Here is a 14,440-nt window from a genome sequence, read left to right as displayed (position 1 = left end):
TCTTGATTATAAGTCTGATATATGTTGACATTTTTAAAAAATTGGAAAACAGAATATTCAAAGGTTACAACTAGTCATAGATCCTACCATTCAGCTGTAACCATTTTAAAGTTTATTTTTTATGTAAAGTCTTTTCAAACAATTTACATGTCTTTATAATTTAAAGAATTACTTTAAATTGTAGACATCCCATTTACTTTGGAAAGGGGAAGTGGGTTTTCTTTGCCATGGTGATTTCTTTCCAGAATGCACTGGCTCTATTTAATAATACAGTGCTCTTCAAATGGTCTTTTGGGGTTTGAACAGGGGACCAGGTGGGCAGCTTCTGTGGCTGGACAAGCTGAAAATGTTCTAAAGAACAGAGGTTAGAGCTTGGTACCTTGCAAGCCAAAGGATGAACTCTTATATGGACCACTTATCCTCATGTTTCTCATATGGCCCTAGAATGCATTTCAATTTCAAGAGGTATCTGGAGAAACTGGGAGAAATCAGAAGAAAGAGTGGCCCTTTCCACTCTAGATGGATGGGCTACAATCCATCTTCAGGTCAAACATTCAGAGAACGTACTCATGATGGAGTTTTGAGAAGTGTCTTCTCGGTACACCAGTAGCAGGCGTGTCATGATATTAGTGCCAGCACACTCATGAAAAACCACCATGCTGGAAACCTCATCGACAGAAAGACAACTCTGGAAATGGATCCTTCATTTTTTTTTAATTTAAAAACATTTTCAACAAGGTGATACATTCTCATGTTTCAAAAATCCAAAAGGTTCAGAAGGGTAAGTAGTATCATCTCCCCACCGTGCCTGGCCCCTAGTCATCTAATTTCCCTCCCAGAGACAACCAATGTTACCAACTTTTTATGACTCTCTCCGGAGATACAGAGCCAAGGAAGGGAATGGGAATGCGGGAATGGGTCCTCCTAGAGCTGACTAACACATCACTGTGTGGGAGATTATCTCTGGATAAAGAGGTGCCTGGGCAGACGAAGCAGTGCTGTCTCAATCCTTTTATTAACCACCCTAAATCCGCAGGCAGCTAATAGGTTTAGATTTTGAAGGGAAGGCTTCCTCTTATAAGCAGATAACGCCTGGCACTAATGAGAAAGGCTAATAATTGAGTTGCTCTATGTCGGGTTCCATTTAAAGAGCCAGGTCATGATTCATGGCGTGTTTATTCCCTCTAAGGATAACTGGGGCTAAGAGCACCATAATCTTCCATATGAGTAATTTTCTAAACGTAAAACATTATCATATGTTTGTATTATTTTGATTAAGACTCAGCAGCATTTACCAAACCTCTTACCGTTTAAAGAAATACTGAAAACAATTTGAAAATCATAAGTATTATTTTTATAAGTCTCAGAGCCTAAATATATCTCAACCGTAATGCAACACTAATGATGTAATATAAATTAATGGAAAAATATCAGGAGACATTTGCTTTACTGCCAAGTTTTAAAGAATACCTAAGCAAGGAATATTTATCTCAGTGATATGAACACTTTTCCCTTCTCTGGAAATTTAATTTTCTAGAAAATGGAACTGTAATTGACTTGTGTGTGCTTAGTTGCTCAGTCATGTCCGACTCTTTTCAACCCCATGGACTGTATGTAGCCTGCCAGGCTCCTCTGTCCATGGGAATTCTCCAGGCTAGAATACTGGAGTGGGTTGCCATGCCCTCCTCCAGGGGATCTTGCCAACCTAGGGACTGAACCCAAGTCTCCTGCATTGCAGGTGAATTCATTACAGTCTGAGTCACCAGGGAAGCCCAAGAATACTGGAGTGGGTAGCCTATCCCTTTTCCAGGGGATCTTCCTGACCCAGGAATCAAGCGGGGGTGGGGTGGAGGGTCTCCTGCATTGCAGGCAGATTCTTTACCAGCTGAGTTACCTGGGAATTATATTTGTTTCAGATATACAACATAAGTGATTCAGTATTTTTATACATTATGAAGTGATCACTATGGTAAGTCTGTTACCATTTGTCACTGTAGAAAGTTATTACAATGTTATTGACTATATTTCCTCTGCTGTACATTACTTTGCTGTACATTACTGGTAGTTTGTACCTCTTAATCCGCTTCATCTAATTCACCCACTCCCCCACCAATGTCTTTAAAGACATTTTAAAGAGTATTAACCACTATATTGTGGGAAAAACTTTTAAAGCTTACCTTCATATCAGCTGTTACCAAAGGAAAAAAAACCAAAAATAAACCCACTGCAGATACCATCACACCCTGATGTAAGGTTGCTCTACAGAGGCTGTTTCTAGTTTTGGGATCAGTATTTGCTTTTCAGAAAGATCTACCATGGTATTCTTCATGTAATCATCTGTCCCAGTATGTTTTGTTTTTTTTTAAACAATTCAAGTTTCAAAGTAAGGAGACCAAACTAGTCAATCCTAAAGAAAAATCAACCCTGAATACTCATTGGAAGGACTGATGCTGAAGCTGAAGCGCCAATACTTTGTCCACCTGATCACTGGAAAAGGCCCTACTGCTGGGAAAGACTAAAGGCAAAAGGAGAAGAGGGCAGCAGAGGATGATATGGTTGGATAGCATCACTGACTCAGGACATGAACTTGGGCAAACTCTGGGAGACAGGGAGGGACAGGGAGGCCTGGCATGCTGTAGCCCATGGGGTTGCAAAGAGTAGGACACCACTTAGTGACTGAACGATAACAGGCTTCAAAGATTTGACTGACATGCAAATTCTTTGAAAAATCTTATAGAACATCTGTTACGTATATATAGCAAAGAAGCTTCCCAGGTGGCTCAGTGGTAAAGAATCCACCTGCCAAAGCAGGAGATGCAAGAGATAGGTTTGATCCCTGGGTTGGAAGATCCTCTGGAGTAGGAAACGACAACCCACTCCAAGATTCTTGTAGTGGAAAAGAAGCTTGCCTGGAAAATTTCATGGACAGAGGAGCCTGGCGGGCTTTAGTCCATGGGGTGGCAAAAGAGCCAGACACGACTGAGCACACACACACACACACACACATATAGCAAAGCACTTAAACCCATAAGAGAGAAACAAACAGAACACCTATGAAGTATGAGGCTCAGACTATATGATCACTCAAGCCTCTTCCAGTTTTAGCAGCCTGTGAAACTGAAGTGTGTTGGCAGAAAAAATGGTAGGACTATAGTGAGCTTCTGTGGCATCAGTAAAAATCAGATTCCTTTCTAAGCTATGCCTTCTCAAAACTGAGCTTCTACCCTTTCTAAGCTATGTCTACTGTGAGTCCAAAGTAGACATGTCTGTGCCCACACTAACTTTCACCAGCATCTGTTCTGGGCATAAAACTTCAACTGAGTCTCTTTAAGAGCAGAATAAATGATGCTGATGCTTGTTTTTTGGACCAGAATATAAAACTAAGAAAGAAACCAAAACACAGCCCTCTAGAATGACTTAGACTTCTTTGGAAGAAAACAAACAAACAAAAAAGGACTTAATTTCAGAAATGTTCACTAGATGGTGTTGTGCTAAACTATATTTTTAAAAAATTTAAATTGTGATGAAATACATGTAACATAAAATTTACCATCTTACTCATTTTTAATTTGCACAACTGCATCTCGTTCACCTACCTGGTAAACTGTCGACTCTCTTCATGAACTTCCATTTCTGTGCTTTTAAATTCATTTAGTTCTTTCCTTATTGCTGCCTAAGTAGGAAACAATAGATAAACAGAATTTCTAGTTAGAGCACACATTTCCTCAGCATGTATAGAATCAATGAAGCAGACATTCTTTCATGAAGTATCTTGAAGAAAGGAATTTCGAGTTCCCACCTCTAAAGACGGGATAAATGAAGTATCGATACTACAGCCAAACAAAAACCAGGACAGATCTCTGCAAGTGTCACTCACAAGGCAGAGGGCAAGGGGGCCTTTGCCAAACCCACCCTGGGGCCTGATCTATGAGTCACACACCCACCGCATCCTCGATGACCACAAGGATAGCACAGGCCATGAGTTTTTCTGAGAAACAGTATCATTTTCCTATGAAAGTTCTGCATTTCATACCACCCACAGCAACATGGCTTTGACAAGCTGCCACAGAGCTACAGAGAAGGCAATTGCTATTTATTCTTTGGTATTGAAAGTTTAGACAATTAGAATTAAACATTTCAGCACAGCACTTAAAGCCACTCAAAGAAAATACCGAGGAGAATGCTGTTTCCATTATTATTTATTGAATACATAATCCAAGCCATGTGCATGCTGGGGTTGGAAGAGATGCTTACAGGTTGAAAAGCTGAATACTCATTCACGTGTTAACACTGGTTACCATTAACAATACCGGCTAGATCGTGGATGGTTTTTTGGTTTTAATTTTATGCTTATCTTTATTTTCTAGTTTTTCTATGAAGAAGTATTTTTTTTTTTTTTTTCTACTTGAGATCTTTGTTGCTGGGAGTGGACAGATTGCTCTAGCTGCGGCAAGCAGGGGCTACTCTCTAGCTGTGGTATGCAGGCTTCTCATTGTGGTGGCTTCTCTTGTTATGGAGCACAGGCCCTAGAATGCACAGGCCCAGTAGTTGCAGCTCTGAACCATGTGGAGTCTTCCTACGACAGGGATCGAACCTGAGTCCCCTGCATTGGTAGGCAGGTTCTTTACCACTGAACCACCAGGGAAGTCCTTATGAAGAAGTTTTGTAAATTAAAAAATACTCATAAAAGCATCCTCAGAACCTCTGAGAAACGGACTTCTCAGCTGAAACACAGAATGAAGTTACAAATCACAGTGACAAGAAAATCTACTTTGTGATTGGGGGCCTTCCCCGATAACTCATCAGGTAAAGAATCCACCTACAACGCAGGAGATACAGGACATGCAGGTTTGATCCCTGGGTCAGAAGGATCCCCTGGAGGAGGAAATTGCAACCCACTCCAGTACTCTTACACGGAGGCTGGCTGGCTACAATCCAAAGGGTCAAAAAGAGCTGGACATGACTGAGTGACTGAGCACAGCATACACACTTTGTGGTTGGAAAATGATGTATTTTAGAAAAGGAAAAAAACAGAAGAAATCCCTGAGGCTTCTCTCCGGCTTTCTCTCATCACTAGCTATCACTCTGCAATATATAAGCTTTTCCCCAATGCTGCTTTCAATCTTATGTTTAAATCCTATAGTTCTCTCCAAATCTATTCCTCAGTCCCTGTAGTTTCTATGAGGAACCTGAGGCTGGGAACTGTGGCAATGGTTCTTGCCACTGGCTTTTGAAAGAGGATGAATCCAGTAGAGAAATATTTCAGGGCCCAAGTCCCCTGTGATAAGAGTACATACCTTGTTTTACAAATGAGATCAGCAGTAAGGACACTCTTCTTTACTCACTGTAAAAACTGATACCCAGAACCAGGAGCTAAAATAGTGAAGAATGGGGCTTTCCTGATGGTCCAGTGGCTAAGAATCCACCTCACAATGCTGGGGACACTGGTTTGATACCTAGTCTGGGAAGATCCCAAATGTCGAGGGGCAACTAAGCCTGCATGCCGCAAGCGGTGAAGCCCACGCTTGGAGCCTGTGCTCTGAAACAAGAGAAGCCACCGCAATGAGAAGCTCGTGCACTGCAAGAAAAATAGACCCCACTCACTGCAACTAAAGAAAGGCTGAGTGCAACAACAAAAACCCAACGTAGCCAAAAAAGAAACATATTTAAAACAGCAAAGACTCTATACTCATCACCAATTAACATCTATCAAAAAGCTTTCCTTCATCTACTCAAGTGTCCACTGATAGATGAATGGATAAAAATGAATGTACATATACACGCACACACATACACACACACACACACACAATGGAGTATTACTCAGCCATAAAAATAATGAAATCTTGCCATTTGCAACAACCTGGATAGACCTAGAGGGTACTATGTTAAGTGAACTAAGTCAGACAGAGAAAAATAAATACCGTATGATGTATGATTTTATTTATATGTGGAATCTAAAAAAACAAATGAACAAACATAACAAACCAGAAACAGATGCATAGATACAAAGAACAAACTGGTGGCTGCCAGGGGTAAGAGGGTAGGAAGAAGGATGAGTAAAATAGGTGAGAGAGATTAAGAGGTACAAACTTTCATTATAAAATAAATGAGTCATAGGGATATCATGTATAGCACAGGGATACAGTCATTAATATTGTGACGACTCTGTATGGAGACAGGTAGGCCCTCTTACTTCAAATCCCACACTCTTTCTAATAAAATGAACTTCAGGGCCTATGTCATCCACATAATTGTGTGAGATCTCTACGCTGTGTGCGCTGGTTATGATTAGAAATGCCGAGTCAATTATAGGCAATGAATATGATAGGAAATTACAGGGGCTGGTTGTTTGAAAATATACATCAAGAAGATGTGACTCTAGGCAGTTAAAGGAATGCAATACTCATTTAAAAAATCTACTGAAGAAAGACCATGGCTTTATTCCACAGGTTACTTCCTCTTATAATTTAAAGAGAAAGTTTCCTGAGAGAGTTTTGAAAGGAAAAAAAAGTAATTAAATGCCCTTTATGTTAGGGAAATACATGGACAATAATCTTAACTCTTTTCTATACAAATGAGACCAGAATTGAAGTCTAATAACTATTCACATAAGTGTAAATGGGACTGATATTTTTTTGAGTTGTTTTTGTGTGTGTGTGTTTGTCTGTTTGTTTTTGGCCTCACCCTGCAGCATGTGGGATCTTAATTCCCTGACCAGGGATCGAACTCGTGGCCCCTGCATTGAAAGCATGAAGTCTCAACCACAGGACCCCCAGGGAAGTCCTGGGACTGATATTTTTTTTGAAAGATAATGGGACAGGAAGAGGTAGGCAGAGTTAGTGGGATTGGAGCCTGAATGGTGCTGAGTTCTATCAACCACGGGAAGCCATTCAGCCAAAACTAGCTATTTCTAAGACTGAAACAAATCAAGCCCACAGAAGACAGTACTGGCACCAAGTAGTAATTTTTGGTACCATGAGAATTATAGAAAGGTTAAAGAAAAAAAAACAAAAAAGACTGGAACTAGGTTTAAAACTGATGACTGGTTACTTGTGATGACTGGTCACAGAACATCTATTTATCACTCCCAGTCCACTCAAGGGTCAGCCTGGCCAGAGGCAACAGGTGATTTGCTGAATACACAGACCTTGCTGCTTCTTCAAATAACATAATCTGTGAAGCTAGGATGAACTAGAACTCCCATCATTTTCATGTCTTTTGTTTATTTCTTTGATAAAAATCTGATATTTAACATGGAGAGGATTTCTTGACTACTTGTCAAGATCAATGCCATGGGTAGGTAAGTATACTCAGCTGTTGTAAGCACGAACAAGCCAGAGAATATCTCCATATGGAATTAAAATCTCAGTCTTTCCTAGGACCTGTTTAGACACTGTATCCCTGGAAGGGTGGTATATTCTATTCATTCTTATGTTCCCAGCATTTAAGATAATACTTAATATATTAGGAGGTTTTTAATAAACGACTACTAGATAACTTGTTGGACAAACCCATGTATCATCTGAAAAATTCTGGATTATCTTTCATTGGATAAATTTAGACTAGACTGTAAACTGAGGCTTCAATGAGTAGTGAAAATGTCACCAATGGGGAACAAAGCTTAAATTATCAAGCCTGACCATGAATGTAATACTGGTAAGAGTTACCATTTATTGATGAGCTGAAACTTCACAAATAACCTACCTAATTCTCAAGATAGATCTAATTGGATCTACTTTACTAGTGAGGAAACCCAAGTTAAATGACTTGGCCAAGGTCAAACATCTACCAAGTGGCCAAGCAGGAATCAAATCCATAAGCACACAGCTCTAAAGCCTGCCTTCCCCACCCATGGCCAACCCCAGGGAGATGGCAACTGCTGTGTGAGCCTTGGTCTTCAAGCCAAGTTGACGGCCTTCTCTGGCTCTACTTGTCACCTTAGGGTTCGTCTACCTCAGCACAGATACTGATATAGGCCACATGTAGATTACATAGGCCACATGTATCTTACTATATGTGTATTTGTTTCTAGTGCTCTACTCAAGCACCGACTCAATGGACATGAGTTTTGAGCAAACTCCAGGAGATGATGAAGGGCAGGGAAGCCTCGCATGCTGCAGCCCCATGAGGGGCTCACAAAAAGTCAGACACAACTAAGCGACCAAACAACCTACCTGAGCACAGATATTCTAAAATAAAAAATATTACCTTAAAGGTGACTTAAGCTCCATTGAGTTTACAATTAATAAGGCATTTCCCCCACCACTTCTCTTTCCCATTGTGGGCAGTTTAACATGACTACCAGATTTAAGGGTTTCTCTGGTGGCTCAGATAGTAAAGAATCTGCCAGCAATGCAGGAGACCAAGATTCAATCCCTGGGCTGGGAAGATCCCCCGGAGAAGAGAATGGCTACCCACTCCAGTATGCATGCCTGTAGAATCCCATGGACAGAGGAGCCTGATGTGCTATACAGTCCATGGGGTTGCAAACAGTGACCAACACACACCAGATTTATGGCATTTCCCAGAGCACCTGGCACAGTGTTTTCATAGACTGGGCATTGATTGGTTATTGACTAATTGACACTGATCCCTTTTCTTTACACTTGAAGTTCAAAGAAATTTTAAATGCAAAGTGGTATCTTAGAGGGGCTAAGAAAATAGCACTAACAAAAGGGAGAGAAAGGATGGCTTCTTTAGCCTGGCAGGAAGTTCAGTGTTTATTCTGAGAACAGAGGTAGAAATATTTACTTTCAATAGTTTTTTTTTTTCTTTACATGGGATATATAGTTCAAAAGCAAAACTTTTTAATATGAAAGGTAAATACAAGTTTTTATTATCAATTAACTAAAACTATATTATTATAAATCTTATTATATATTATGAAATGTTTTAAGGTAAAAAGCAACAGAAATCCAGAAATGATTTTTATAATAATGATGATTAGCATATATTTTCATTCCAAAATAAAATATATCCTAAGACTGTTGATACTTTTAGTATCTCTGGGCAATAAGTAACATTTCACTATACAAATCTTTTAACATCAAGAGAAAATAAATGATCTTTTTCCAGTGTTAGGTTAAAAACAATATTTTTAGAAACTCTTAAAAATATTATGCATTGATGTGCACTGTAATTGTTATTTTCTCACCTTGTATTTTTGAATATTCTGATTTCTGCCAATGAACATGAGTCACTTGTGTGTATACAAAGTACTATACATTAAAAGCATTTTTATTTTCTTTTTAAAATTTTTTGTTGAAGTACAGTTGATTTACAATGTGTTAGTTTCAGGTGTACAGCAAAAGAATTATTTTAAATTGTCTTTTTTTCTTTCTATCTTTAAAAAGTATACAACACTTTTTTCTATCTAAAAAGAAATTGTTCTTATTTTTCTTTAAGGAAGAAAAAAAACCTACAATACAAATCCAGTTCTAAAAATGCAGTCATCGAGACCTTCAGAAATCTCAGGGTTAAGGGGAGAGAAAATGCCAAAGGGAGAAAATGAGTCTCGTGTATGGGTAGAGAGGCCCCTGGCTTAGCTCTGCCACTCAGGGTTCAATCAGCAAGGGAGATGTGAATGTCGTGTGCTTTCAAGTTACTCATGAACAGACATTAAGCCTGCGGGATAAAACCTGACCAAATACATCTCCCCTGCAGCCTACAAGTTCAGCACAAGAATCTATTTTTGTTAAAAAACCCTCTCTGTTATTATAGCTCGAGGTGGATAAACTTTACCTTCCAATAACAGACAAGAGTTAGGAAGGAGTATTTCAAGCATATGGGAAAATGCAGTTTACATACGAGGGTGGTTAATCATTTAGATTCTCACTGCTTGTACACTGTGCACTTGCATGTGATTTCTACTCATTTACCTGGCCGCCCTCTACCTGCCTTTCTGAAGTTCAACATTTGAGTAACATAACAACTGGGAATGGTGGAAATGGCAAACTGCATTTTCTAAAGATGGCAGCAATAATAATTCCAGCTCACACGCTTTTCTGCAATCTGACCTTGCCACCATTCCCCCCACTGAAAGGCAGAGCTAATTACCCTCCCCTTGAATCTGAGCTGCCCTAATGACTTGCTTAGAACTAACAGAATGTTGGGAAAGCGAGGCTGGGTGCCTTCTAAAGCTGGGTCAGAAAAGTCCATGCAGCTTTTACCTGGTTCTCTCTGGGCATGTGCCCTGGGACAAGCCAGCCACCATGTAAGAAATCTGACAACAACTCTGAGGCCACCATGCTGAAAAAGCCGCATGTCGGTGGCTTGGTGGACAGCCCCAGCTGAGCCCAGGGCTAAGCCTAGCCTCTGAGACATCGTCAGATGGTAAACAATCTGCCTGCAATGCAGGAGACCTGGGTTTGATCCCTGGGTCAGGAAGATCCCCTGGAGAAGGGAAAGGCTACCACTCCAGTATTCTTGCCTGGAGAATTCCATGGACAGAGAAGTTTGGGGGGCTACAGTTCATGGCGTCCCAAAGAATCAGACACAACTGAGTTACTAACACTTTCTTTTCACTTTTCGCCAAGACACCAGACATGTAAACAAACCACTTCAGACCCTCCACAGAAGCCAATCTGTCAGCTGAGTAACAGTCAATGACCTGAGTCTCTCTTGCTTAAGGGCAAGAGACCACATTAAGTAGTTTATAGGCAATTCTTGGAAACCCATAAACTTGACCAGTTCCTTCAGGAAACATGGTAGTGATTGATGGTGGGCCTGACCCAGGACCTGAGTATCACAGTCTCCTTCACGCCCTCATGGCTGCCCTCAATCCGCGTGATTCCCCTTCCTGGGAAAGCCTCCTCTTAAAGTGCACCTTCCTCCGCCTCATTGACCATCCCACCCTCAAGGGTTTTCTCCTCACCTTTTCTGCATAAGCAGTGACTTGCTGCTCCATTGATTATGCACCACTCTCTCACTGACTTTTTCTCCCAGAGGCAACCTTTCCCTTTCTTTTGGCTCCTTTCTCATGGCATAAAAGATTGCTCAAGTATTTCCCACAGATTAGAAAAAAAGTCATTCTCTTGATATTCTTATTTTCCAAATCTACTCACTCAAGCTTGCAGCATTCCCAATCATTCTCCCTCAGGTGACTAGCTTATACTTCTTCGCAGCAAGACTCTTGGGACCGTGTTTTATTCTCAGGGTTCCCACCACAGTCAGGCTTCCACCTGTCAGTCTGTTAAAATGCCTCCTCTCACTACGTAACCAACCACTTGTGAGCCGACACTCCCCTCCCCAGGCTGCTGGGCTAACTCTTCTCTTTCCCCACCTCATAGACATTTCATTTCAGTGTTTCTTAATGGCTCTTCATGCAGGCTTCAGTTCAGTTCAGTCGCTCATTCGTGTCCAACTCTTTGCGACCTCATGGACTGCAGCACACCAGGCCTCCCTGTCCATCACCAACTCCCAGAGCTTGCTCAAACTCATGTCCATCGAGTTGGTGATGCCATCCAACCGTCTCATCCTCTGTCATCCCCTTCTGCTCCTGCCATCAATCTTTCCCAGCATCAGAGTCTTTCCCAATGAGTCAGTTCTTCGAATCAGGTGGCCAAAGTACTGGAGTTTCAGCTTCAGCATCAGTCCTTTCAGTGAGGGACTGATTGGCTTTCTTGGGTGCTATTCTCAGCCTCCGGAATCCCTTTTCATTTGGAACACTCTTCCTTTGTAACCTTACTCCTTCCTAGTTTTCACTTCTTATGAGCTAAGAATTACTGACTCCATATCTCTAATATGAGCCTGACTCATACTAGGTGCTTTACAGAATGAATTCAATTAAATGGTGTCAGCATAGAGTGTAACTAAAAGCCTAGTTCTAATATTAAGACTGGGTATGACCTGAGTTTATTTGATACCAAATTTTGTTCAGAGACAAAAATTAGAAACCTTTATTTGGGAGATTAGGAAAACTTTAAAATGAAAAATGTAAAAACAAACAACTGATTGGCAAAATTCTTTAACTATGTAACCATAATACTCATAAAATTGTCTTTCTTCATGATGGAACCCTCTCTATATTGCAGTTTTTCTGAACTGTGAGGCATGAAAGAGATTAAGGGTTGGTAAACCATGACCCACAGGCCAAATGTGGTCCACTGTCTGTTTTTTTTTAAGTTTTTAATTGAAGGATAATTGCTTTACAGAGTTTTGTGGCTTTCTCTCATACATCAAGGAGAATCAGCCATAGATATACCTATGTCCCCTTCCTCCTGGACCTCCCGCCCATCTCCCTCCCCTTCCCAACCTTCAGCCTGTCACAGAGCCCCTGTTTGAGTTCCTTGAATCATACAGCAAATTCCCATTAGCTATCTATTTTATATATGGTATTGTAGACTTCTATGTTACTCTCTCTGTAAATCTCCCCTTCTCCCTCCTCTCCTCCCACTGTGTCCATAGGTCTGTTCCCTATGTCAGTTTCTCCACTGCTGCCCTGAAAATAAATTCATCAGTGCCATCTCTTCAGATTCCATATATATGTGTCAGAATACGATATTCATATTTCTCTTTCTGACTTACTTCACTCTGTATAATACTCTCTAGTTTCATCCACCTCATTAGAACAGATTCAAATGAGTTCCTTTTTATGGCTAAGTAGTATTCCAATATCTATATGTACCACAGATTCTTTATCCATTCATCTGTTGATGGACATCTAGGTTGCTTCCATGTTCTAGCTATTGTAAATAGAGCTGCAATGAACACTGGAGTACACGTGTCTTTTTCAGTTTTGATTTCCTCAGGGTATATGCCTAGGAGTGGGATTGCTGGGTCATATAGTGGTTTCACTCCTAGCTTTTTAAGGAGTCTCCATACTGTCTTCCACAGTGGCTATATCAGTTTACATTCCCACCAGCAATGCAGGAGGGTTCCCTTTTCTCCACACCCTCTCCAGCATTTATTGTTTGTAGACTTTTTAATGATGGCCATTCTGACTGGTGTGAAGTGGTATCTCATTGTAGTTTTGATTTGCATTTCTCTAATAATGAGTGATGTTGAGCATCTTCTCATGTGCTTGTTAGCCATCTGTATTTTTTTTTTTTGGAGAAATGTCTCTGCAGGCCCCTTTCCCACTTTTTGATTGTGTTGTTTGCTTCTCTGGTATTGAGCTGTATGAGCTGCTTGTATATTTTGGAAATTAATTCTTTATCAGTTATTTCCTTTGCTATTATTTTCTCCCATTCTGAGGGTTGTCTTTTCACCTTGTTTGTAGTTTTCTTTGCTGTGCAAAAGCTTTTAATCAGGCCCCACTTGTTTATTTTTGTTTTTATTTCCATTACTCTAGGAGGTGGGTCATAGAAGATATTGCTTTGATTTATGTCATCGAGTCTTCTGCCTCATCATCTGTTTTTATAAAGTTTTATTGGACCACATATAGATCCACTCACTCACACATTGTCTATGGCTGCTTCCCTGCTACAAAGGCAGAGTTGAGCCATTGTAATAAAGACTGGATGGCCTGCAAAGCCGGAAATATTGACTTCCTGGCCATTTATAGAAAATGTGTGCCAGCCTCGATACACCTCAATACCTTTTCCAAGAATAACTTGTATATTTTCTAAGAGTAAGGGTAAATAATGGTTTTGGGAAAGCACTCTTCCACCCCAATTCAGATTTGTTTGCAGATGGGTTACATGGAAACTAAGAACAAGTTTTTTTTTCTGAAACTCAGTTGAAAGAACTACGTCGATATTAAATATATCACTTAAGTGGCTTAAATAATCAAAGGCAGAAAAGTATTAGGATATTTGGTAATACTTAATCTCCCAAGATGACTAAGTAGAAGGTAAGTAGGTACTGGCAATTTCAGAAAAGCAATAAAATCATAAATAAATAAAAGCATGGCTCATGCCACTGAAGTCTTGCCTTGTCTGCAGGTGTTAACCTGGCCCAGGGCTTGTCTGCCCGGCGATCATAGTCAGGTGAATCAGTGACTTCCACATACTCGTTAAACCGCAGGATCCTTCGAGCCTGCAGCTCTGCCACTGTGGGTCTCAGGCTGAGCTGCAGGAGGATAAAGAAAAAAGGATAGTTCAATAAACCATTTACAGCCTCATGGTGGCATGTTTTTCTATAGAGAACTTCAAAGTTATAAGGTCACTTTCAGATATCAAAAAAAAAAAAAAAGGCAGCAGCATCTTGGGAGTTTCTAATGAGAACTAGAAAGCAGTATGCCCTAATTTTGAGGCTATAAAAATCATCCTTGTTAGATAGGTCACAATCTTTGGCAACTGGCTGCATTATGCTATCTTCCCCACCTTGCCTGGCATCTCTGACATGGGGAACAGGAAGCAGTACAGACACAATAGTAATCCGGATATGGAATGGCTGGCTTAAAGACTGAATTATCAAGACAGAAGCCCTACAAACTGTAGAAATGAGAATAAAAATCTCTGTTCCTTCTACATTATACCTGCATAGTCACAGATGT

General features: G+C 40.4%; 1 protein-coding gene across 5 annotated transcripts in view; it reads right to left on the bottom strand.

The window, feature by feature from the left end:
* PHACTR2 (phosphatase and actin regulator 2) overlaps nt 1–14,440 on the bottom strand; it is a 222,614-nt gene that overhangs the window by 14,085 nt on the left and 194,089 nt on the right. For all 5 annotated transcript variants that reach the window (XM_027551746.1, XM_027551745.1, XM_027551748.1 and 2 more), the window contains 2 exons: nt 13,876–14,013; nt 3,597–3,673 (listed from right to left, as the gene is read on the bottom strand). In XM_027551746.1, the coding sequence (XP_027407547.1) occupies nt 3,597–3,673; nt 13,876–14,013 (215 nt within the window). The remainder of the gene's footprint in view (nt 1–3,596; nt 3,674–13,875; nt 14,014–14,440) is intronic.

Source organism: Bos indicus x Bos taurus, chromosome 9 (genome assembly GCF_003369695.1).
Source record: "Bos indicus x Bos taurus breed Angus x Brahman F1 hybrid chromosome 9, Bos_hybrid_MaternalHap_v2.0, whole genome shotgun sequence".
Lineage (NCBI taxonomy): Eukaryota > Metazoa > Chordata > Mammalia > Artiodactyla > Bovidae > Bos > Bos indicus x Bos taurus.
Note: the sequence above shows the minus strand (reverse complement) of the source record. Positions and strands in the feature narration are given on the sequence as shown.